Raw genomic sequence first — 25,489 nt, 5'->3', positions numbered from 1 at the left:
ACAAATCGCATTAAAGGGGTGCGCGGGCCTTCTTATTAGAGCCATTGCTTCCAACACGCTCTATTAGACGCCGCTGTGGCGCGCGCCATGTGTGCACCTCCTCGATACCAAAATGCAATATTCATAATTAGAGTGCAAGGTTGCCACTTAAAGAGGGAGACCTCAGCAGGAGGCGCTGATTAGTTGATTGGATGAGTCTGATGATTTGATTGACGTGAATAAAAAAAAAAAAAAATAAAATCAATATTTGACTTTACAGCCACCAGTAAGCATCGTTGCATCTTCGTTTCCATATAAATAGATGAATAACCCTCAGCGGTCATCCTCGCCATCAGCCAGACGGCACTATGTTGGATTTCAATTAAATATCCTCTCTCTTCACCTTCAAGTGTTTTCATTGAATTACACAAAGCCCGGAAGAGCATAATCACAGCATGCAGAATCCCCTCGACAATTAATTTTGTCGGCAAAGCCAGTGATGTAGTGTGCATCCATCCCCTGTGGCCTGCTCCTTTTCCATGTCTGCAGCCTCAAGAAGCATCTCTCAAGGCTCAGCTGCACCTTCTAACATTTCTATTCCAATACATCCCGCAATTGGGAAATGGGCAATTCTGTCAGGTGTCATTCAGCTCCCATCCCCTCGGGTGTCCAACCCACAGGTTCTGTTGGAGCATCCATCTGCACGAGCTAATTGAGCAGCGGATCCCCTCACTCATAGTCTTCCTACTAGCGGAGGTGTTTTTACCCCCCAACCCATCCATCCATCCATCCATCCATCCATCCATCCATCCATCCATCCATCCATCCATCCATCCATCCATCCATCCATCCATCCATCCATCCATCCATCCAGCCACCCATCCATCCATCCAGCCACCCATCCATCCACCCAGCCCATCCATCCATCCATCCATCCATCCACCCATACACCCACCCACCCATCCATCCACCCACCCATCCATCCACCCACCCATCCATCCACCCATCCACCCCCTTGTAACTAAATCCCATTCCACACCCTCCACATGAGCTGGAGCGCCCGTCTTGGTTGAAGTGCTGCAGGTCATGGCACCAATGTTAAAGATGTCAGTCAGACCAGTGCTGACTAAATGATGCTCCCAGGGATATTCTGTCTCTCGGGTTAACCTAACCTGTGTCTGCACAGACAGATTTTTTTTTTTTGTAACCCTGTATGAGATTATGCAAATGCACCCTCATGACTGGAACGTTTACTATTTTGGATGACCTGCTTCCATGAAATCCTAGACAGTTGCATATTCATCGCTTGAACTGATGACATGAATATACATAATGGTGGCCCTGTGCGTGTTATGATATGGTAGAGTGCAGATTCAGCCCAAACCAATCTGTTAGGAAGATACAGAACTCCCTGTTTTCATTGATGCGTTGTTTGTTGCCGTGCATTTCAAGATGATCTCCATATTAATTATGACTACAACCTGATGAACTTTATTTTATTTATTTTTTTATCCTGGTCTTCTTACTTTGGCCACTGTAAGCAAATGTGACCCGGATTGGATTTCTTTGCTCATATGCGACCTGTATTTGATTTTTTTTTTTTTTCCGGCAATTGGAACGGCTCAATTCCAATTTTCGAGTGACTTTCATAAGTGTTTCTAGATCCGATTTTTTGCAAGGGGACCTCAGGTTGCAAATTTCCAACCTACTTATACGTCATCACAAAGCCAACAGAGATTGCTGGGAGATTGACAATGGTCTGAATCTGCAAAGTTGTTTTGAGTCACAGTATTGACTTTAGATTCGACTTGAATTTAATCCCACTTGAAACATAAAGTGGACGTGACGTCATCTTCAGTCTCCTGAGATCCGAAGCATCTCTCTTCTGAGTCCCGACATATTTACTTTGCTTCACAGATCAGACAGACTGATTTGGCATTTCAAATGTAGTCGGAGTCTTTTTCTAGGTGTAAAGTTGCTAAAAAAAATGCCCGCATCACAAAGAGTCAGGTTCAAACCCTCTGTAATTTTTTTAATTTTTGATTTCTGCCTCTAGCTCCACTGGAAGCACCGGAATGTCTGTGGCCAAGACTACCGTGGACAAGTTGCTGAAGGGATACGACATCCGTTTAAGGCCTGATTTTGGAGGTAAGTCTTCGGACCGTCCGCATTGGGGGCTCCAGCTCTTTTCCATCGAGTGGATTTCCGAGACAAAGTTTCCGTGCGGTCTAATCCGTGAGTCACCCCTCTGAGAATCCGTCCGAGAGATTGCCTGTGGCGGAACAGTACTTTGAAATGATTGCGGCCATGTCGTTACCATGCATCTGTTCGCGTATCCAAGATGGCTGCCCTAGAAACGTGGAGAATGCAATAGATCATCATCTTTGGAAGGAGTAAATTGTCGATCCAAATGTGATCACACAAGTCCGTTAACTAACCCAACAAACTAGGCAAAATCTGTATTGCAAATTGCAACCGATTCCATTACGCCGCTTTAAAAAAAAAAAAGAGAAAAAAAATCAAACGGTGGTGCAAAGCAGACTTTTCATTAAAAGGACATGTTAATGAAGTGTGATGTTAATTAAACGAGTGTAAGGGATGCAATAGTCTGTGGTTCACCACTTAAAATGTACATCAACCAGAAATGAACGTACAGTAAGTGGAAACATATCAGGATAACGCTCATATGGACAAGTCTTCAGTTAATCAAGGAAGCATGTTTTGTAAGCTTTATGAACATCATTCAGAATCGTCAGTGAGGGTCTGCAAACGACCGCAGAATGGAACCAAACCGTTACTAGCTTCGGGAAAATGTCATGTGATATGCTTGCAGACATAACTGCGTTTGGCTTCCCAACATCACTGAGACATTAGTGGCTAGGAAGTACTGATGGGCATTTCGGTCATGGAAGTGATGAGATATGATCTCTCTCTAGAGGTACCTTGCTATTCTGAATATTTGCAGCTTTTTAACTTCAGGCTTGGGAGAGGCGACTTCTAGCAGCTGCAATCATTCTTTCCATTTGGAACATTGTGAATAATTTCTTGGAAGCAAAAAAAAAAAATAGTGTGTTCATTCAAAGTGTTTGGAAATTTTCCATGACTAATAAGAGAGAAAACATTTTTGCCGCAGATATTACATTCCAACCTTATGATGAGGTCATCTTTTATTTTTTATTAGGACTGTGTACACTCGTCAGATTCGTCCTTCTGATGGACATATTTCAACCCAGGTTGTCATTTTATGATCTCAGCATGCGTCATTTTCAAACCATAAAAGATATTCCACATGCCAACGTGCTCTTCTGTAAAACACGATGCTATCGAACCAGATCCGTGCAAAATATATGAGCAGACAACAGTCTGCGTATTAAATTTGCAGGGGAGCTTTTTTTTTTTGCCGTTCAAACACAACTGCTGATCATGCTGCTCATGATCAGCAAGCCCTACTAAATCTTGTCGACACATGTCCAGAAGGCAATCTGAGCAAAAACTCAGGGAGGGGTTTGTCCTAGAAGAAAGAAGGAATACATTTTTAAATAAGGCCTTGATTACGTGTGATGGCGGCATGCTTAGGCTTGAAACAAACCGGACACCCTAAAATGAGCTGTGTTGGATGCTAATGAACTTTCTGCAATAATTCCAGCTGACTGGTGTTGCGAAATTCCACGTTAAATGTAGCTATGTAGCTCTTGTGGCTTAACGAGATAACCTAAGTTTTGCAAAACAGAAGTGGATGCTGATTTACTGAATGGGCACAATCCTCTGAAAAATATAACGGCCTCCACCACTTTGCCAAGAGCGTGCATGCTAGCATATTTTGCAACGATAGCGTCGGCTAATGCAGCATTGCAGTGGCGAAGCTGGAAAAGGTTTCAGTTCAACTTGTATTAATAAATAATCACTTCTGTAGTTTTAGACAGACGGCACAGAAGGGAGAAAAGCATGCTGCTGGGATTGCAACGTCAGGGTAATGAATTGCTCTGCTGAGAGTAAAAACCCAAGAACGAGAAGACCGTTTGAGTCCCTGGGGGATTTCTCTGGGTTGCAGGAGCAAGTAACCTGTCCTTGTAAAGGGACACTTAAGGCTCTTTTCCTCTGAGTTAAGTGTCGCTGATAAGACTAGACATGATACGTAAGGTCGGTCGATACGTAAACATTTGTGTCATTGTGGCGCGTAGGAGTAGCAAAAAAAAAACCTCTTCAATGTTTTGATCAGCACAGTTCAAGTCCAGAATGTACAGTCGAAATTCTGCTTCTAATCAATGAGCAGGTAAACGAGCTAGTCCCCCCCCGAGAGTTTTACTTATATAACGGTTTCTACTTTGTAAACCACTTCACAAGTTTCTCTCCTTCATCTTGAATGGCTTGCATCATCGCTGAGTAAATCGTGTCGAAGAAAATCGACTTGACGTAAGATGGAACGCTTGCCCAAGAAATTCACGCACGAATGCCACGTTGCCTATGATGGAAGCAGCTGGATCCTTCCAAGGGAATATTTCCATCATTGGATTTAGAATCACAATCAATCTAGAGTCCAAAAAATATTCCAAAGCACACTGTTGTTTTGCTTTGTTTGTCAATCCAAGCAAACAGACATGAATCGAACGTGCACGACGTGGCATTTTTAAAACACCCAAATCACATTTGACCAAGTCTTGGCATATAATGTGACTTTTACACATGACTTAAATTCAGTGTGCCGTATACTGTATGTTGAAACGGGACAGCTTTTCTATGTCTGGACTAGATATTCATCACAATGCACTTAAGCTTTAATGGCTGAAAGAGCATTAGCGTACATGTGACACTTTAATGATCTCGGACATTAAAAAGCATCAGTAGGTGCCAGGACCACTGGAATGCAAGAGCCAGACTTTTTTTTATCCCCCCTCCGATCCGAGTTCCCGCTTGCAGCCATGACACCAAAGTATCGTCACCTGCCACCGTCCGTCTCTTCCACTCCCGAACCCGGGCTTTTTCCTGATTTCCTTTCCCATTGACCCAAATGAGTCCCAGCTGCAGCTTGATCTTATTTCTCATGTAAGCATGAAACCAAAGGTCAGCCATGAGATTGCTGTGTGCAATTGACACATACGTCATTGACTGAATATAAAAGAGAGAGCCAGACAGTGTATTCATCTCACTTTTTTTGTGTCTGGGTGTAGAACCGGACTGACATTGGACTGTACTGCTCCGATGACCTCTGATTGATCCTCGCCGGACATTAGTGGCAACTTGCATTCTGGTCGCTGCAGCGACTAAATGATATATGGCGGCCGGTTCTTCCGAGCCCGCCGGACACTTTTACAATAGTCAGGGCAACCTCCCGGGCTGCCTGCTGCCACGTGTCAAAATGGAGGTAGTGGCTGCTTTGCATATGAGCTGATAGTGCAGAGCGTCAGTAGCAAAGTAATGCCCAATCAGCACAAAACAAGGAGCGTGTTGTCAGAATCCCAGAATGGATGTTGGGGCATGTACAAGTGATATCTATCCTGATGAAAAGAGAAGGCCCGGTGATTTATTACAAAGGAAACACAGGAGAAAATGCTCAAGCTGCCCCGCTTTTTCCTTCACTTAGATTTTCCATTTGAATTAAATGAGGTGTGCATGTCGACGGGTTGGGTGGAGGTGACGAGGGGTGCTAGGAGATAGCGTGGAGGAGAGGGGAAATACTTCATCCTCTCATTCAGAGTGTTGTTTTCAGCAACTTTGAAATGGAGCTGGAAAATGCTGATAGAATGTGTTGGGGGGGGAAAAAAGATGGGTCTGATGTTTTTGAGGGAATCTGCATGCTAGGCATTCAATTCACTTTGCGTTGACATTGTGTGTACGTGTGTGTTTGTTGCGCGTTCACACACTCACAAGTGAAGGAGGCAGAAATTTGAATCCCACTTTTTTGTGTTTTTGAAGGAAAAGATACTTGATGTTGATTTTCTAACATTGATGTTGCTTGTCAATTCTCTTTTGTCACTTTGACTCTGCTTTACAAAGACTTGTGTTTGTCATGTTCTGTTTTTTTCGAATCTGAAAGTTCTTTCATCTCAACCTGCATGACTTGGCTGTCCGTTTTTTGCTTTTAATGGCTGAAACAGGAAAAACAAAACAAGATGAGATTGACGTAGCTCAAAACAAATAGTGCGCACTTGATGATAATCTGTGGTCCGGATCATAATTGTGTGTGATCATTAACATTTGAATAAAATGTCGTCTATGATTTCTACGCTAACCGTAAACAGAGCGGCGGATTCACACCTGCCGCCTTTACTACATCGTTCATGTCGCTCTGGCAGGTCTTATAAATGGGATTTACTGCAGGTTACATGCAAGGTTACTCAAGATGGCGTCAGCTAAAAGAACCCACGATGGCTCTCCTTCCGCCGCTCCCCCCCCCCCCCCCCCCCCTCGAGATTATAAAAGGGACATGCATTGATTAACACTCATTGCGCCCGCTCCACGAATAAATGAAGCCAGTCGTCGCGCAAAACACTGTAAAATAAACGACACTCTAACCAATGAGTTTGCAAATAAATATCCAAATTATGACGGCAAATAAAAATATCGCTTTTTTTTTTTTTCATCATACGTGACCATCCATTTTTTAAGCAATGTTTTATGCGGTATATTTCAAGTACACATTACAAATAGCGAGTACCTGATAAGGCAGTTTTCTGCAATCAAACATAAATGAGTCATTGCTTAAATACTAACATACTAACTAAATCAACCTTTTTAAATCACCCGTTAAGCCAGTTGAGGTGCTTTATTAAAACTTCTAGCGGGGACGGTGATTTATGATACGTTGCGGTGTTTCATAATTCAATGGCAAAATGAGTGTATGCAAAAAAGCTGTTCATATTATGTGGCTCTTTCCTACAAACTCTTAAGTAGGTTTCATTCATCAACGCTGAGCTTTGTGGCAGGAAAAGACGATAACATGAGGCCACCTTTACTTATCCTCTGTCTTGACTGGTGGTGATGTAGTGCCTCTGCTCTCTTGCTTTACCTCATCATTTTCTTTTTGCCTTCTGTTCTGCCTTTTTCTGTTGGCTGTGTCATAGCTGCTTTCATGATTTGCCTTTTATTCACCAGCAGTCCATATAGTGGCTGCAGCATCTTCATTACTGCGTAGCACAGCACTGCAACTGCAGTACCGGAAAAGTTTGGACTCCATCTGGACTGAACAGTATCGATTATTCCAAACATGTTGGAGTCGTGTGATGTGCTGTCTTGAATTAGGCTTCGCTTGAAAAACAAGGTCCGCTGTAAATATTTATAAGTAGCGGTGAAAACATTGGGACCGCTTGTGACAGTGATGCTGTGATATATATATATATTTTTTTATACTGCCGACGCTGAGCCAACATCAGGTTATATATATTAATCAAGTTAAAAGCAGCAAGGGTCTGGTTTGAATATTTTATCACCACATCGTGATGTTAAACAGGGTCTTTTAGTCATTTACACTTTATACTGGCAGGCAGAACAGTTCCATATGCATAAAAAAATGGAATGTTCACTTTTAGGGGTTGAGTCGTGTTAATACAGAGAGAGAAAATACCGATTTTCTTTCGGGATGTGTGGCGCTTAGAAGAACTTTTTATCCGTTGCGTATTTGGCTGACGACTTCAACGTTGAATCCGAATGACAAAATGTTCTCGAGGGTGAGCTGGCAGCTGTAGAAAATGGACGGATGGATCGTTTCGTAATCAATCCAATGATTTATTTGTGTAAGGATGGATACACAATAGCCCAAATTGTGGGAGTTGATTTCAAGCTTGTGCTCTTTGCTGAATCACAACGTCGCCGGTTTTGTCTCGCTTCACTCTGCCGAGGCAGAAATAATTGATGTGAAACACTCTATTAAATGTGGGGGGAAAAATTTGGCGCAACATCTTGTTTTAGTCCTTCCATTCTGGAGGAAAAGGGTTTCATGAGTGCGCTCGCTCGCTCGCTCGCTCGCTCGCCCGCCAATGAAAACAAAAGCAAATACACACTCGACTGGATAAATCATGCTGATCTTGCAAGACTGTAGGGAAAATGCTGCGCCGTTGCTATGGAGCCCTCTGTTGCTAGGCAATAGGTTTATTTTTTGAGTTTTTTTTTCTTTTTTACAAGAGGCAGGCAGAGTGTTTTCTTTGCTGTCCAGCAAATGTGTTTTCAGTCGACTTTCCGAGAGGCAAAATATCACGAATGACCCGATACTCCATTTGAAATTTAAATAAATCCTACTTGTGAGCATGCATTCGCATAGAATGTGAGCGTCGTGACCTCGAGGATGAGCATTGATGATCGTATTTACCTTTTTCTTGCTGCATGTGGTGAAATGAAATGTCTTTGGACACGTTTGATTGAATGACTTTATTTTCCATCAAATAATTCAAGTGAACAATAGCAACATTTGCAGTATTCCAACATACTCTGATAATAAAGCTTTTTTTATTTTTATTTTATGATGAACATGATTTGCAGTGCTGTTTTTCTCACACACTTGCAATCCTCATTACAACTCCAATTGGCACAACTAAACAATTTTTCAACACTTAGATAGTCCAAAATGTCTAATCAAAAACCGAATAAATGAAAACAGCGGGTCTGCTTTCGCTCTCCATACTCTTGGCTCGCCAGCTATGCTTTTTTTTTTTTTTTCTCCTCAAACGCTTTCTTTTTCATGATGTTAGAAGTGTGATGAAGGATTCACTCCAACCTGTGCTCCACTCTCATTCAAACACTCCCTTGGCAGACTAGCACTCAACTACCTTGACAACTGATAACGCCTGTAATTATCCAAACGCTAGACTTATTGTGTTACGCCAAGCTTGACTAAACATTGTTAACCTGAACAAACAGCACTAAGGTCCAATGCAACGGGATACCATTCTTAGATCTCACCAACTAATAATAATAATGCTTTGTATTCAGCAATGGCCATCTAAAATTGTGCCGGTTTAGACTTTGCGCTCTTTTATGAAGTTCAATCAACAATCACAAAGGTTCTTTCTATTTATTGTATTTTATTTGTGATATTTATTCATGAATTGTTTGGCAGTCCATAACGAAAGCACCTCGCCCGCCGTTTAGCTGCGTGCAGGCCAAATGAGCAACACTCACTATTTGACAGACTAACGGGAACCACATTAGCAACTATCGACAACCGGTGACAGCACTTATCACAATTGGGCTGACGTTGCAATGCGTGGGCACTTTTTATGTCTGTCGCATACACTCCGGGTTTATTTAGAATTGTGCAAGCGCCGACAGAGCATTTTTGGAATTGTCCAAATGCAACAGTGGAATCAGAGGACATGGTCAAAGAGAGAAATTCAGCTTTTAATTGATCACTTGTTGTTCAGGGCTGCTATAGTGATTACAAGGTAACAAATAAAGCTAGCATCATTGTGCCGCAATCAAAGTGATTGAATATAAATAATTGTACAATTGAGCCTGTTTGATCAAGCCTGCAAAAAACATTGTAATACTAAAGTAGTGCATTATCTTCACTGCGGCTCAAAATAAGACATGCAAGCCACAAGTGAAGCTATAGCAGATTTTTTTATTTTTTTTTGAAACGCTGTTCTAACAAAGCGAGAGCGGCATCCAAATATGCAGAGAGCGAGACGTTGCTTTCTCACTTCCTCTTCATGTAGCAAATAAATGTACTTTGACATCTCTCGGGAAAAGCTGTTACTGGTTGCCTTCTCAAAGCGCAATGGCAAATGCCTCACGCACCCATTTTGTTTCTGTTTTGCAAAGAGGGTCAGGGAATATGACAAAGCTTTGGGGCATTTGGGAACGGGAAGACAAGGGCCACTGGATATGAGATGACATGTCTTGCATGATTATCACAGCTAGGGTTTTTCCATTGTCGCTAATTAAAATTAAAATACTGGGTCCTATTGATATATTTTGGGACCAAGTTATTTATATTCTGTGACTTCAATTGAAGCCTGTTTTATAAACTGGAATTGGAGAAGAGGGCAAACAGTCATGGCACTGACTGGAATATCAAAAATATTTTTTATCCATGAATAATTTTATCATTATTATCGTATATATAAATGATGATATTCTATATGGATGACAATGATAAGCATCTTTTTCTTGACGTCAGCTACCGTTGATTGTGAGCAAGTTTGCGACATGCTCAGTGCAAATGGATTCCCCTTGTAAACCAAGTTGTCTGAATATTTAAGAGCTCTCAAGTACATGTAAGCAACTTGCTGTTTACAAGATGTACTGCAATCAAGTAAATGAGGCATAGTTTGTTCTTGCCGCTACTTTACATGAATTTCTAGGAAAAGCATTAGCATGGATGAATGCCTTTTTCCCGTTGTATCATGAACAAACAGTAGCTTTGTTTGTTTTACGATACAATTTGTGCAGCACAAGTTCATACAGATTTAGTTTAATTTAACATTTGTATTGCCTTTCTTTCTTCAGGTGCTCCAGTCATAGTCGGGATGAGCATCAACATAGCAAGCATCGATTCCATCTCAGAAGTAAACATGGTGAGTCTCACAATGTGCGATCACTATATACACCATGTCATCTTCAGTTTTAATGAAACATTCCAAATGCATTAAAGTTGCATTAGGTGTTATACCGGGTTATACGTTTTATTCAATTATGAATGATGATATGAATTTTGAAACACTCTAATCCATGGCGTATTATTTGGAATTAGTGTTTGTTATTGTAACATATTGCTTTAATTTCTCACAGAGGGTTACAACACCACCTACTGTATTGAGCCAAAGGAAAATTCTGGAAGGATTTCCAAATGTATTAAAAATGCCACTTTTTTTCCCCCCCACTTTCCAGGACTATACCATCACAATGTATTTCCAGCAAAGTTGGCGAGATAAACGTTTGGCCTATGGTGAATTGAACCTCAACTTGACTTTGGATAACCGTGTGGCAGATCAGCTTTGGCTCCCAGACACTTACTTCCTGAACGACAAGAAGTCCTTTCTTCACGGAGTGACGGTTAAAAACCGTATGATCCGACTTCACCCTGACGGGACCGTCTTGTACGGGCTGAGGTAAAAAAAAAAAAAAAAAAAAAAGCACTGCGATCAAGATAAAGTACAGTTCCGAGAACTGGATCAAAATTGATCACGCTAAGAGTCGAATGGCAATCATCTAGTTGAGTAGACAGTAAAGATACACAGAAGGACATTTCTAAGATCCTTTTGGGGATGCAAAAACTAAGCCAGTGTCTTGAGGTTTCATAAAATCCGGATTAATTCAGGTGCTTTTCTTCAAAAGTCTCTAAAATAAAATGCTGTAGAGGAGTGGATGAAGCTGGAAATATGTTTTGTTCTATGAATAAAGTGACAAGGTTTAGATCACACAAAGGAATGAATTATTCATGTGACGACCAGTGTTCAGACTTTTTGAATTACTGAATTTATTCTGACAAAGAAGGAGATGGAATAGGGAAAAAAAGTTTTCTTTTTAAATCTCCTTTTATGACTTTTTACAAGGCTATCTATAAAGGTAGCAGCAAAATAGAAATGGCGTCCGTCTAAGTGCCGCAGAGAACCTAAAGTTGAACGTTGAGGTGAATATTCAAGGTTTGCTTGCACTCAATTCACTCGGCAGTGAGGATGCAGTTATTGTATATGTTTCAATCGTAAAATCCATGTTGTTTTCCAATTTTGGACATTTTCCGACAGAGGTTTTGCTTGGCGGGATTGCAATCCTTGACTCCAATTGCTTTGCTCGTTATCTTTATTTGTAAGATGCCAAAGACTGAGTTAAAGATAGTCAAATATTGTCTGTTCATTTGAAGGGACTGGAATAGTCCGATCTGATTTACACTGTGTTATCCAATATGGTTTATTCCACGCTAATATGCTCATCCATCCAGGTCATTGTATTATTCTTCGGGCATTGAATCGATCGTAACTGTACTCTTCTGGTTGTCTTCTCTATCCACAATATGTAAGCCTTAAGGTAAACGTACTAGATGAATTATTCTTCAAATAATTGTGCCCAAAGAGGTCATCGATTTTGCAGCTAAAGGCTAGCTTGTTCATGACAGCAAAACCGAGACCTGCTACTTTGCGTATCACAATTTGAATCGATAAATCACACAAGTACGATTCCGTATATGACTTGCTAATGCTAATGCAATTCTTGTTTTTATTCTTAGCCTAAAATCAAATGGAAGGAAATGCCGCCAAAAGCACGGCTTCCTAATCTGACTTAACATTCCCAGCTGCACCGCTCGGGGTACGCAAGGTTCCATTGGAGCCATAAAAGTACTATCATGAGCTGAGAAGATTGGATGTGAGCCAGAAGAAAATGGGATTACACCTGCACTTGCACATCCGCTGATTGTGTGCTGCAAGGAACGAAAATCTTATTGATACGGATTCTGGCATTAGCTCTTCCTCCGAACATCTGCAGAGCTGCTTGTTTGTTATTAATAACGCTTACTAACAGATTGACCTTGGCTCTGTCCTCAGGACCATTTTTTTTACCGCCAGATTTAGAATCAATCCAAACTATAGTCTTGCCCATGATGGCAGACAGAATTTTTTTTTCTTCCCACTGAATTGCTTTCCGCTATTTTCTCTCCATGCAAGCTGCACAAGCAGACTGTGTAGGTGTCAGAAGTATTGCTCATGCATCTGACACACTCTTCCTTGTCTGGAGTCCACCTCGGGTTACAATAAATGCATGCTTGATGAACACAAATACACTTTTGTCTTTACCGTTGATGTTCTGACTCCAAATGTTCATTGCGCGTCATCCTCGTGAGTTCTAGAATTCACGTCAGACCACGATTATAATGGGACCGAACGTTGTTGACCCATATATACTCACTTCTCCAAATCCCAGACCTTCTCTGAGAGGCACCTACTCAACGTTTGCTCTCCCCCTGACTTTTAGCGGTCACATATAAGCGCAGTTTTACTCATTGTGGGCTTTTTGTGCAACGTGCCAAGGGGGTGAAAGATTCTTAGTCCAAGTTGCTACCGGGAGCTTGTGTTGACAGGAAGTCTTTTTGATTACCTCTGAAAGGCAACAATTGACTTAGTCCTGATCTTCTTTTAGGTTTCATACCGCATACAGTATTTCCCCTCAATGGAAGTCTAAGCAATGTTATTAATGACCATGTTGCTTCTTTGCAACTTTTTACATGGGAAGTCTAATTGCCAAGTGACCTCTCCGATGAATGTAATTAGGTGTGATGTTATTTCCTCTTCTAGTGTATCAGCAGTGTGTCGCCCCGCTGTATGCAGTCAGCGGAGGAGTGCTGTGAAGGCAGCGGGGAGGTGTAGCACAGCAGAGTGCTAACAAATGCAGTCTGAGCAGCAGAATGCTTGTGCAGCACAATGCAGCTCAGTGTCATTGTGAATAATAGATAGATATCGCACCTCGGCCGGTCCGGTCACACATATTTTGTTTACTAGGCTTCCCGATATGATCAGCTTGCGTGCTCGGGTCTTGATTTTTGCCCCTTTTGAAACCGTGTCGCTCTCAAAGAATGTGATTCGTGCAGTTTCAGTATTTACCTAAATAAGTTGCTTTAAAAAAATGTGTCATCATGATTATCCATCACAAAAAAATGGCATTTGAACAAAGGGTGTGTAGACTTTCCATACTTGCTACATTTCCTCTTGACTTTTTGGAGAGACCTTTTCAAAGTGTGTTTTTTTGTGCTGCCACAGAATAACCACCACTGCTGCTTGCATGATGGACTTGAGGAGATACCCTCTTGATGAACAGAACTGCACCTTGGAAATTGAAAGCTGTAAGTAAATGCCAGAGCATCCGTCGCTAGCACCGACACCTTCCAAAATATACCCGAGAAATGATGAGCTACGGCACGCCGTTGCTAATCGACTAAGCCAATGTGCAATGTATTTGTCACATGTTTGCACTCTGGCGGGTAAAAAAAAGCCAAGTAAGCAAATACAACCCACTTACGTAACTGTCAAAATAAATACATCAATGCCAGGCCACCACAGTTTGCCCACTAGTCTGCTCGTGCTTCCACTTACCACACATCCCAATATGTCTTTTATTTTTAATAAACGTGACAAAAGCAAGTACATATTGTACAAGCGGTAAGTGCTGATTAATATTGATTTTGTGCCGTCTTGAACTTGATCGAGACGCAATTCAGACTCGTGAAGAAAAGTGCTGAGTACATTTTACTACCAATAGCTTCCTTTTATCTTATTTTGTTTGAATAGAAATAAGAGAATATAGGCAAGATTTTGATCGTAGATTGTCCTTAGCATTTGGGGATCAATGGCGAATGGTTTCGTTCTGATGTCACACCTATCGACCATTAAAAAAAAAAAAAAAAGTACCGTATTTTCCGGACTATAAGGCGCACCGGACTATAAGGCGCACCTTCAATGAATGGCCCATTTTAAAACTTTGTCCATATATAAGGCGCACCGGACTGTAAGGCGCACCATTAATGCATCATGTCAGATTTGTAACCCAAATCAAATCATTCTCCATTTTATCTTTTTTGATTCATGATTCCTAGTCTTTAGCGGGCCACTTATGATTGATTTCATGACACAATGCTTTGGGCCAGTTTAAATTTAGGAATTTGGTCCATATAAAAGGCGCACTGGACTATAAGGCGCACTGTCGGCTTTTGAGAAAATTTTAGGTTTTTAGGTGCGCCTTATAGTCGGGAAAATACGGTATATACTTATATTTTACCAATTTCACAACACCCAACCAGTTCCTAATGAAAATTCTATTCATATATTTAGTTTGATTCTAGATGGATCACCTTCCAGGAGGAAAGTATGGGCGCTGCTGGTGTAATGAAGATTGTATTGAGTGATCATTTTTATTGATGAATTTATCAATCACTCCACTTGCAATATGCTGCATCATATTTGTGCTTGTAGTTGTTGATTGTTTACCCTCGGGATCTATGACAGTAATTAAACCATTGCAGTAATATTTTTTATTTATGTTTATCGGGTGTGAACAGTGCACTCTTATCAGTTGGATTGATTAGGCACCCTGCACATCCAGAGACGGATTTAGTTCTAATGACTCCCCCGGTCCCTCTCGGTGAATTTAACGTGACGACTTTGGACGTGTCGCTAGTCGAAGGCAAAATGTCGTCGTAAAAGTGAGAGAGCGAGAGAGTGAATGCACACTGTCCCATTGACATAAATCTCCAACAGGGATCACATTTGATTGTGCTGCCAGCTGAGAATGTGCAGGACAGCCAACTGACACATGCTGATGAATATTCATGCTAGGTGGGAGGCAGGAGGGGATGTCGCTCAAGATGAGCATGGGATGTAGCCAGGCTTCATATAAAAATAAAAATAAAAAACAGCTTGGTCTGCATGAGCGCAAAATACTTTTTTTATTATTATAGTGAACAGTGACTTGAACTGCCGCCACGAATGACGTATGATCCGACGAATCGATTAATTGTAGTAACTCCAATCGGCGATTAGTCGACTAGAAAATTAGTCGTCGCTGCCAGCTTTATTTATACCCTCCCGATCAAAGCTACCTGTCAGACTGAACGTCATGAATCGTGAAAAGACCACTAGCCAAGCCATGGCGGGGCTCGCTTGCGTATCATCCAATCGACAAAAAAGAGCTTTGTAAGCATCAATGAGGACATAAGCGATGGAGACTAGCAACAAAGTGTGGTGGAGTGTGCGGTTAACGTGTGGGTGGTAGCCCGAATGGGAATGTCTGTTCTCCTTCCAGCGTGAGTAAGTGCATCAGACACTATGTTTGCTAAGAGTTGGTGTGGGGAATAACAAATGTCTCCACCGTCATTCTGGGATGTAATAGCGTTGCTCACTGGAATGGTTTTCAAACGTCAACGTATCTGCTCGGATCTGAATGACTTTATAGCTGAGCGCATCGTTCGTCAGAGGGACCTTCACCGGTTGTCTGCACGGTGCACCTTTGCCTTGATACATTGTGCCATTTCATGGTTATTTCTTGACCGTATGCTTTTTTTTTTTTCTCCCCCCGGGGCGTGATGACAGACGGATACACCACGGATGATATTGTGTTCTTCTGGCAAGGAGGGGACAGCGCCGTGACGGGTGTGGACAAGTTAGAGTTACCTCAGTTCTCCATTGTGGACATTCGATTGGTTTCCAAGGAAGTAAGGTTTACCACAGGTGAGCCCTAAGTTTATCTCGAAACTTTCCTGAAGACTTTTAACCAGAGATGTTACATTTATTTGTCATTTTTTGAGTTTGCAAACTATGAACAAGTTTATATAGCTGAAGCAGAGAGCATCAGCATTTTATGTGCTTTCTTGTTTAAATCTAACTAATAAAAAAAAAAAAAAAGTGGTGCCACTATTTGACATTTCTCAGCAAAAAAAAAAAAAAAAAGATTCCACCTTCGAACTCTGTTTTGTCCTTTACTGTGCAGCCGTGCATTGGAATCACCTTTTTTTTAAAATGGCCTTTCAGTAATGTTTAGAGGACAGAGGGAGGGAGAAGGAAACAGCGAGCAGTTTTCTGTGACAAGTCTCAAAGGAACGCCGGAGCGGCCTGCTGAGATAGGGGCTTGCAGAAAAATCTGCCGTGTTTGCGACTTTCTGCCATGTTTAATTGGAATCGAACTTGTCCCTGGAAAGGAATCCATCGCTTTGGGGAAATTAAGTGCTCCATCTGAACAAAGGGAGAAATGACTACCCTGCACGTTGTCAAGTGCAGACTTTGGACCACTCCCCCCCTCCCTTTTTTTTCCCTGCTTTTCACTCTTCCCTGATCTTATCCAAGCTGTCACTTTATTGTTTCTGCTTACAGGTTCTTATCCGAGGCTTTCGCTGAGTTTCAGGATTAAGAGGAACATTGGATATTTCATCTTGCAGACGTACATGCCTTCCATTTTGATCACCATTCTGTCCTGGGTGTCTTTCTGGATCAATTACGATGCCTCTGCAGCTCGGGTGGCCCTGGGTACGTTTTAGCCATCCGCATTTCAATTTGAAGACCGACAATGTGATGGAGAACGTAAGATGGTTTGTGTATTGTTGTGTGCGTTCAGGTGTGACAACGGTGCTCACCATGACAACAATTAACACCCACCTTAGGGAGACTCTCCCAAAGATCCCCTACGTGAAAGCCATCGACGTCTACCTCATGGGCTGTTTTGTGTTTGTGTTCCTGGCCCTGCTGGAATATGCCTTTGTAAATTATGTGTTCTTTGGCCGGGGCCCGGCGCAACAGAAGAAAATCAATGAGAGGCTGAATAAAGTCAACAATGAGCGCACACGATACGAAGAGAAGCGCCTAAGGGAACAGGTTTGCATCTTCATCTGCTTGCCTCCGTTACGTTCCACTTCATTATGCCGGTCAGACTTTAAGTAGACGTCAAAAGAAAAGAAGATAGTTTTTGGAATATATTTTTATTTACATTCCTTGCCACCACAGTCATCATCCATTGCTTTTCCCTCTGATTGCTTTTTTATCCAGCATAGCCTCCTTTTCATTGAGACTGGTAGAAACATTCTCATTTCTTATTTAGGTGCTTGTCACTGTTGGCGCCATTCATTCAACCCCCCCCCCCCCCCCCCCCGCTACCTTGAAGTTAGCATACTTGACAAAATACAGCTTAATGATGATTATTTTAGGTGGGATGGTCAGATTGAATGACTCCTCCTATTTTTGTTGTGTGAAATACTAATGCCAAGCTTTTGTGTGTTTAATGCATTGTTGTAATCAAATGAAAATGTGCTTATTTGCCAGTATTTCCGTCCTTTTAATGTTCTCTTCATTTTTTCTTTTCACATTGCAAGGACTCCATTTCCGTGCCGTTTCAAAGCAACACCTTCAGGTCATTTACACAGCGAAGAAATCTGTATCTCGAGGAACAAAGAAAAGTTGGGGTACATGTATTTAGAAATCATATCAGCTGTAGGCCATTTTTCACGACATAGGCTTCAAGTTGTTTGACTGCCAAACTGTTTCCAAAATAGTTGCTGGCCACAAATTGTTTTCATTGGAAATTTGATAGAAGCAACACTGACAAAGATGGTTGGCTTGAATTGGTTTTTCCAAATTGCTCTTATATTATTATTATTATTTTTTTTTTAGCTAAAGACCACATAAACAAATGATTACAGCTAGATTTACATATCACCTCCACTCCATAATGTTTTGGAACCAGGCTTTGCACTTCACTCGTGTATATTTTAAAGCAAAAGCAAATCTTTTTGGGCATGCTAAGAATAACGTCGCATATCACCGCCGCTCGACTTTGACTATCTGGGGATTGAATAATTGCGGGATTTTCTTTTGCATCCTCTTTGGCAACACTGACGCCTCTGTGTCTGCGGTAGGTGGATGCGTACGGCAACATTCTCCTCACCACTCTGGAAATGAACAACGAGGTGATGCCTTCTGACGTGGGGAGCAGCGTTAGTGACTCTCGGAATTCAGTCATGTCCTTTGACAGCTCCGGGGTCCAATTCAGGAAGCCCATGGCGCCCCGAGATGGCTTCAGCCACCACTCGCTGGATCGGAGCGCTATGCGGAGCCGGGCCAACTGCCGACTACGGCGGCGCTCGTCCAAGCTCAAGTTGAAAATCCCAAACCTGTCAGATGTAAGCACCATTGACAAGTGGTCCCGGGTCATATTCCCTATCACTTTTGGATTTTTCAACCTAATCTATTGGTTGTACTATGTGAATTGATGTGCATCCCACTAGGAATCATGGGCCATATTTTGAGAGCACATTAAATTGGCTTTGATACAGATCCAAAATATGTATACACATACAGTTTGAACATATGTATATGCATATTTCTATACAGTATATTATATTTATATATACACACACACACCTGAAACCTGAAGGACTTTTCTGCTGTACAAAGTATGAATAGGATGACTTGAATGTTTCCAAAAAAAAAAAAAGAAAAAAATGTGAGAAGAATTTCAAGGCTTTCAGTTCCTTTTTCCTCCTGAAACAAACAAACAAATATGAGATCCCCGTGGGGATTTTTGGAACTACAGACTGCATGATATTTTTGCTACTAAAAATGGGAAAAATAAGACGAAAAAAAAAAAGAGAAGCGAAAGCTCTTGAAGGAGTGAAGATGCCCCCATTGACTTTTTATTGATTCTTGTTGTAATCAGAAATCCTCTACTGCAGCTCATGAAATCAGTGGTGGCTTGTCTGGTCAGGCATCAGCTGAGCAAGGTCCTTGAACACCTCCCGCCCCCCCATGTAGCCCATGAATACAAAGTGCACGAAAATCTCCGGTTCCACCATGTACAGCAACCTTGTTTGGAATGTGTTATTCTTTCATTTATTTTTTTATATCTATAATTCATTTGAAATGGTAGTGTTCTCTTAATCAGACATCAGTCACGTGATGTTTGACCACCGCGTTTGTGCACCAGAGTCAACGTAAAGTTCAAAATCTATTTTCAGGTGATGGGAGGGAGGGCGGCGGGGGTCTACTTTTCTTTCTGGTTTGAAACAAGTGCTGATTATTGTAGATATAATTTTGTCTTGAAAAATACTGTGATTTCAAAGTGTTGGAAAATGTTCTGAAGCTAGGGCATTACGAGATAACGTTTCGCATTACTCATTTGGATTGTTTAGGGGGTAAAAAAACAAAACATTAAGTACTCCCATGAAAGTATATTTGTACTGTTTCTTTCCTCTTGTTGACTGATTCACATGCTCTTTAGATGCAGCGTTCATGGGCGTCATTCCTGCTGTGTGAAAAAGGAAATTGGGAGGAGTGATGTGTCGCTTTTTTGTGATTTGTTGGAACCAATCCACGGTAAAAAAAAAAAAAAAAAAAAAGTGTATTCAACAGAGTCAACATATCACGTCACAATTTTGTTCTGTAGTTTTTATGGTTTCTTTGTATATTGAGCTTCTCTTCAGTATTGGACTAAGGAAACACAGATGGGATGGATTCAACATTTCAAGGAAATTGAAATCTTTATTGTTTTGTTCTACTCTGTCATGCAAAATGTAGCCTCTGAGTTGGATTCAGACTGGAAAATTCATTCTTGTCTAGTTTGTTCTGTCCCACCCGTAAGAAGGACACTTGATTTAAAGGGTGAAACATCAAGAAGGCTGTGTAGCAGACATTTTTCTCATCTTGACGGAAGATAATCATATTCAATTGCGTTTGTAGGAGCATCATATGCAGTAGAACTATGTTTAATTGTCTATCCCCATCCCAAAAAATATACTTGGACCTCTCAGGTGCCAGGCCAGATAATTGCCTTTTGGGTACGTAACAATTTTTCCAGGGTTCTTCCCCCCCCCCCCCCCACACACACACACACATTTCCCTCTGTCCTTCGTAGGGTACATGACAAATGTTTATCAGCATTTTGTAAAGATTTTTTTAGATTTGTTAAAAAATATATATATATTATGCAGACCCCCTGAGATATTCTTGGCCACCCCTGGGACCCCCCTCAGCAAAAAAAATCTAGCTCCGCCCATGTCACATCCCCTTTCTTCTGTTCAAGAACCAAAATGATCACCGCAAATATAAATGGAGATGATTTCAAATGCAACTGGATGGTCTAACACTCCTATTTAACTACAGAATTGTATGCATACCTTACATAACTTTTAGTTGGAGATTAAATCTCCCACAAAATAACTCCCACTCTGACATGAGTCAATCCTGCATATTTTTAATTTTTTACATATTTCAGATGTAAGTTAGTGATTACAGATGTACAAATGTTGCAGATATGCATAATCACTCTTATTATGTTTATCATTTCCACTGTCTGTCTTTGATCAGTATTGAATTCGATTTTGAAGGTACATATCTTACCATTTTTTTTCTTCCATTTCTCTGAAAAGACAATGTGATGGATGTTTGCTGAAAAAAAAAAAAAAGTGTTTCTCCTTTACATTACCAAAAGCAGCCCTTGCATGCATCACATTATATTTACCTGACGCGGCTTTCTGGGTATGGAATTCGCACATTCATCCCAACAGCTGTGAGGAGCTTATATTTTAAGATTTACTCTTCGTAGCCTACAAATGTTTCTACAAGATGGCGCTTATGTTCATTTAACACATGTTCAAGATGTGGAAGGGGAGGGAAAGTGTTGATCTGAGTTCAATGTGAATTTTTATTGCCTCTAGTGTATATGTGTAATTACATGTGAATTGTACTGTAAATATGATATCTTTCACTTAATACTTCTTAATGCATGAACAAAAACACGGCAGTTCGTAAATACCAACTGGCCTCACTGCTAATGGCATGGGCAGCTTCTCTGGCATTGGCATACTTCGGCGAACAAAATCAAGAAAAGAAAAAAGAAAAAAAAAAAAAGACTCGTGTTGACAAAATAATGGAGTATTCAACAAGTCCTCTCACAGTGATGAGTTTGTGGAGACTGTTCACAAAACCCAGCCCCGAGTGCAAAGCTAAAGTCGGCCTATAGCTTTTGCTCTTTGTCAGCAAATAGGATGGCGTCGACTTGAACGACATTTTTTTTCCTTGCCCAAGTCAACGCATCCGAACCTACTTGCAGTGTTTACCTCAACCATCGAAAACAATCACTGATTCATCTCTCCTTCTTTAAACACATATATGGGGAAAAGGGCATTATGGCCAATCTGGCTCATAAAGGCTTTGAGGAGCAGGATATGCCTTAAGAAGGCGAGTTGGATGTTTTTTCCTGTTCCTCGAGAAAAGAAAAAAAAAAAAGCTTCATATGTGCCCTTAAGCAAGGTACGTAGCCAAGTCGTCGTGCAGCTGCTCCCTTGCCAACAATAGATCTTCACATGTGCAGAAGTAAATATGCTCAGCTACACTATGTCCAGGCTAGTAAGGGGTATTTCATTCCTGTAAATGTGGATTGACGGACAAAGTATATAAAGTCACAGTATCAAATTCTGATGATTTCAAGTTATATCATCCTGCACAGGAACTGCACTTGTTAAAAACACGCAGCAACAAAATAGACAGTGTTGTTCTTTCTCAGGAACATGCAGTTGATATTAATCATGAGATTCCACTCAAATGAATGCAAATGCGGACGTGGTAATATTCCAACCTTATTCTCGTCAATGTATGACTTGTAATATTTCTTGAGACTGTTTATTCGCCTCACATTAGGGACTTTATTTGGGCTGAACAAATTTCAATTCCAAAAGTAAATAAAGCCTTTTAGAGTGACTTGAATCTTTTGAACACATTACCAAAAAATGTCCTCAAGACATCTACGGATCATAAGAAGTAACTATTAGTGGAGCGCACCCTTTAAAACGAGCATCACCCAAGCCCAGACCAAGGCTGACATGCAGACTTCTCACTGTTGGAAGAACTTTGGTTGGTGCATTCATTATTTTGTGTACACCACAATTTTCTTTTTTGCATGACCTCTGGAAGGTTTATTTTCTTGACCTATTTTTACTCTGCGTCATACGATTCATCGCCACAGCCAGGATGAGAAAGTGTTTACATGCTCAAATTGCACTTATTTTACAGCCGGCTGGATTTCAATCTTCAACAAACCTTTCTTATTCGGAAAAAAAAAAAGATAATATGGGATTCGTATGAATCGCAAAAGAAATGTCCTCCCTGCTTGTTGTCAACCACGCAATTTGGTTGGATCCGGTTCAGCATGCTCATCAACTTCAGTCACCATTCAGCTACAAAGGATGTAAAGGATGCTCCACCTGTAGCGTCCGACATAAGCCATGTGATGACACCCTGAGTGGGTGTTTCCCATATTTGTCCAGTGAGGAGCTGCCTTTTGGTTATTATGGTCTGTTGCTGATTGCTGTACGGCCATACTTGCCAGAATCTTCACAAATCTCTGTGACCAGCTCACCAGATGATTATTATTATATATATTTTTTTTTTGCTGGAAATTGACAAAATACATTTGTATATGCACACAACAATCAACAAATCGGCCCCTTTTTTTTTTTTTTTTCAGACTATACATTAGAAAATAATTTGCTTCATTCCTCTGTTTGTTTATTATTTGTTGTATTTGTTATCATGGGTTGTTGTTTAATCATGAGAAGGAAAATGTAATTCATCGGCTATAAACGGCACTGGAAGATAAACTGCATTTTTTTTTGTTTATGTTTACATTGGAGCGCTTATTTCTGTTGTTTAATGAAGTGTTTGGATTTCATTTGGAGTATCGGTACCCATGGAAATCGACATTTGTGTGGTATGATATTGTATTATTTTGTCAGTGCAAATTTAATGTTATGGTGTCGATCCGCTTTTTGAGGTGTTTAAACAAAATGTGTTTTTCTTTTGTTCGTTTTTTTTTTACAAATACAAGGTGTTCAAGTATGTGGTTTAAAAAAGGGTTCTCATTCAAACAACAGACTTTTTACAAATAAAGGCTTATACATTAAAGAAAAACTGTCTTTTCATTTGCCCAAAGAACCAACCAAAAGAAGGTAAGGGAATTTTAAGATCAACATTTATTTTATATATATATTGACTTACTACATCTTTTATAGCAAAGAATCTGTCATATTTGCAAAATTTGATTCTAGTTGCCCATGTAAATAACAATAGTAAATGTGATTTACTCCACTGCAGGTAGGACAAAATGGCACCGCGGCTTTTTTGGGGGGGACACTCCAAACTCCCAGGACATACTAAGTAGCAGATAATGAGTTTGTATTCTTTGAAGGACATGTGGTTAAAACTCTGCGTTTGCGCTCTTGTAAAGGACAGAACAGCAGATACAGGCTTACACATTTGGATTTTTCTCTCCCCAGGATGCAATACTTGAAGTGGAGTACCGGTGCTGAAGGTGAAGAGATGGGAGTGCACTTAAAGCAACGGAAAAAGTCATGTGGGAGTGAGACATCGAAAACCTTGTGTTGCTCATGCGAAACAATCAATTGCAGGTGGAAGCAGCTCATTGATTTGACAGATTGATTGGAGAGCTGTGTGTGTGTGTGCTGGATACAACCCACCTTAAAAATGACGTCATATCTGTGCCATGTTTATGTATAGATATTGATTTCTAATGATATGTGGAGATGTAGACAAGCAGGGCGGTGACAGCTGACACGTGCAATCATCCCAGGCATCCTTGACCTCTTCCCCACATGGTCATCCATCGGAGACCTTGAAATAGCTGGAAGGTGCGAACGTGAGTGTGAATGTGAGTGACTACACGCGTGTTATCTCTGTGATAGACGGCTGGCCTGACACGTCCTTGGTGAGCCTTGCCCGCATGCTGTAACATATACACCCCCACCCGCCAAACAGGATTAGCTGCTTAGAAAATGAGGGTGTAACATCTATGTGCACTTATACCGTAATTTTCAGACTATAAGTCGCGTTTTTTTTCCATAGTTTGGGTGGGGGGGCGACTTATACTCAGGAGCGACTTATATACATATATATGGTTTTTTTTCACTTTTTTGGGCGTTTTATGGCTGGTGCGACTTATACTCCGGTGCGACTTATAGTCCGAAAATTACGGTAATCCTTTTTTAGCACTAAAAATCTAACAAGAATCATATAGATGGTTGGTTAAAGTCATAATTGGTGCTGCATGATTTGCAGTCTTGTGTAATTGACGTGCGTGAGCAGAAAATGCACAAGTGAGGCTTTGCCCAAAGCAAGCAAAATCCCCAGCTTTAAGCGACACTGGCAGTTTGACTCGCGGTGACGCTCGTGTTTGAACAAAAGAAGCCACACAAGCGCAGTAATCCGCATTTAAAGACACGTTATGCCTTGAGATAACAGCTTTAACATCATTTCAATACTCAAACATCGAATGCTGTTCCCGAGTGGTTCCGCAACCTTTACTGAGCCAAGACACATATTTTACAATCAACATATTGGAAGAATTTGACAACAGCTCCAAACTAAAATGTCACAATAGTGAAATAATGAAGATATCAATCGGGCCATCTTTAGGAGAACACAAAGCTGATATACCGATACTTGAATTTCCATGCCACCATTTTGAATTATTTGTCATTTATTTAGTTTAATCTTTTATTTATTTATGTGTATTTAAGTTTATTTATTTATTGGAGTTTCTTTCTTTTTATTTATTCGTGCCCTGTGATTGGCTGGCAACCGGTTCAAAGACCAAAGTTTGTCCATGAAAATAGAAATAGACTGTTTAACGTCGACCCAACAACCCACAATAGAAGAAGTCAGAGACAAGTCTGACATGGTTCCCCCATTCTCACCCCTGTCCCAGTTCATACGGTTTCTTTTTTAAGACATAGATGTTTTAATATGAATAATGCATTTGGCAAAGGAAAGAAAGGCCTTTAGCCGGACAGTTGAGGAGAAAAGGCTTCATATAACCATGTTGTTGAAATTAAACAAATTTAATTTGCCTGTTCTATAAAGCCCTATTGAAATGAGGAAATATGTTGTCCTTAGGTCAAAGCCTCTCAAATGTCAAACAGTTGATCAATGCCCATAAATACTCTAGACAATGAGAGTCTACTCAATTTAGCGAGACTCATTGAAGGTCAGGGGTCAAATATCGATTCCAAAGAGATAACCAGACAATCCATATCACC

The 25,489-nt window shown here is 40.8% G+C and overlaps 1 protein-coding gene across 3 annotated transcripts in view; it reads left to right on the top strand.

The window, feature by feature from the left end:
* The window catches only part of gabrb4 (gamma-aminobutyric acid type A receptor subunit beta4), an 82,947-nt gene extending 59,628 nt beyond the window's left edge, over positions 1-23,319 (top strand). For 2 of the 3 annotated variants that reach the window (XM_061299619.1, XM_061299618.1), the window contains 9 exons: positions 2,036-2,127; positions 10,420-10,487; positions 10,801-11,021; positions 13,662-13,744; positions 15,987-16,124; positions 16,764-16,916; positions 17,005-17,261; positions 17,756-17,845; positions 18,299-23,319. In XM_061299619.1, coding sequence (XP_061155603.1) covers positions 2,036-2,127; positions 10,420-10,487; positions 10,801-11,021; positions 13,662-13,744; positions 15,987-16,124; positions 16,764-16,916; positions 17,005-17,261; positions 17,756-17,845; positions 18,299-18,652 — 1,456 coding nt within the window. In that variant the 3' untranslated portion in view covers positions 18,653-23,319. Of the gene's footprint in view, positions 1-2,035; positions 2,128-10,419; positions 10,488-10,800; positions 11,022-13,661; positions 13,745-15,986; positions 16,125-16,763; positions 16,917-17,004; positions 17,262-17,755; positions 18,264-18,298 lie in introns of those variants that run through there. The other variant, XM_061299620.1, reaches the window with a different exon arrangement.
* Positions 23,320-25,489: the final 2,170 nt, after the last annotated feature.

Source organism: Syngnathus typhle, linkage group LG15 (genome assembly GCF_033458585.1).
Source record: "Syngnathus typhle isolate RoL2023-S1 ecotype Sweden linkage group LG15, RoL_Styp_1.0, whole genome shotgun sequence".
Taxonomy (NCBI): domain Eukaryota; kingdom Metazoa; phylum Chordata; class Actinopteri; order Syngnathiformes; family Syngnathidae; genus Syngnathus; species Syngnathus typhle.
Note: the sequence above shows the minus strand (reverse complement) of the source record. Positions and strands in the feature narration are given on the sequence as shown.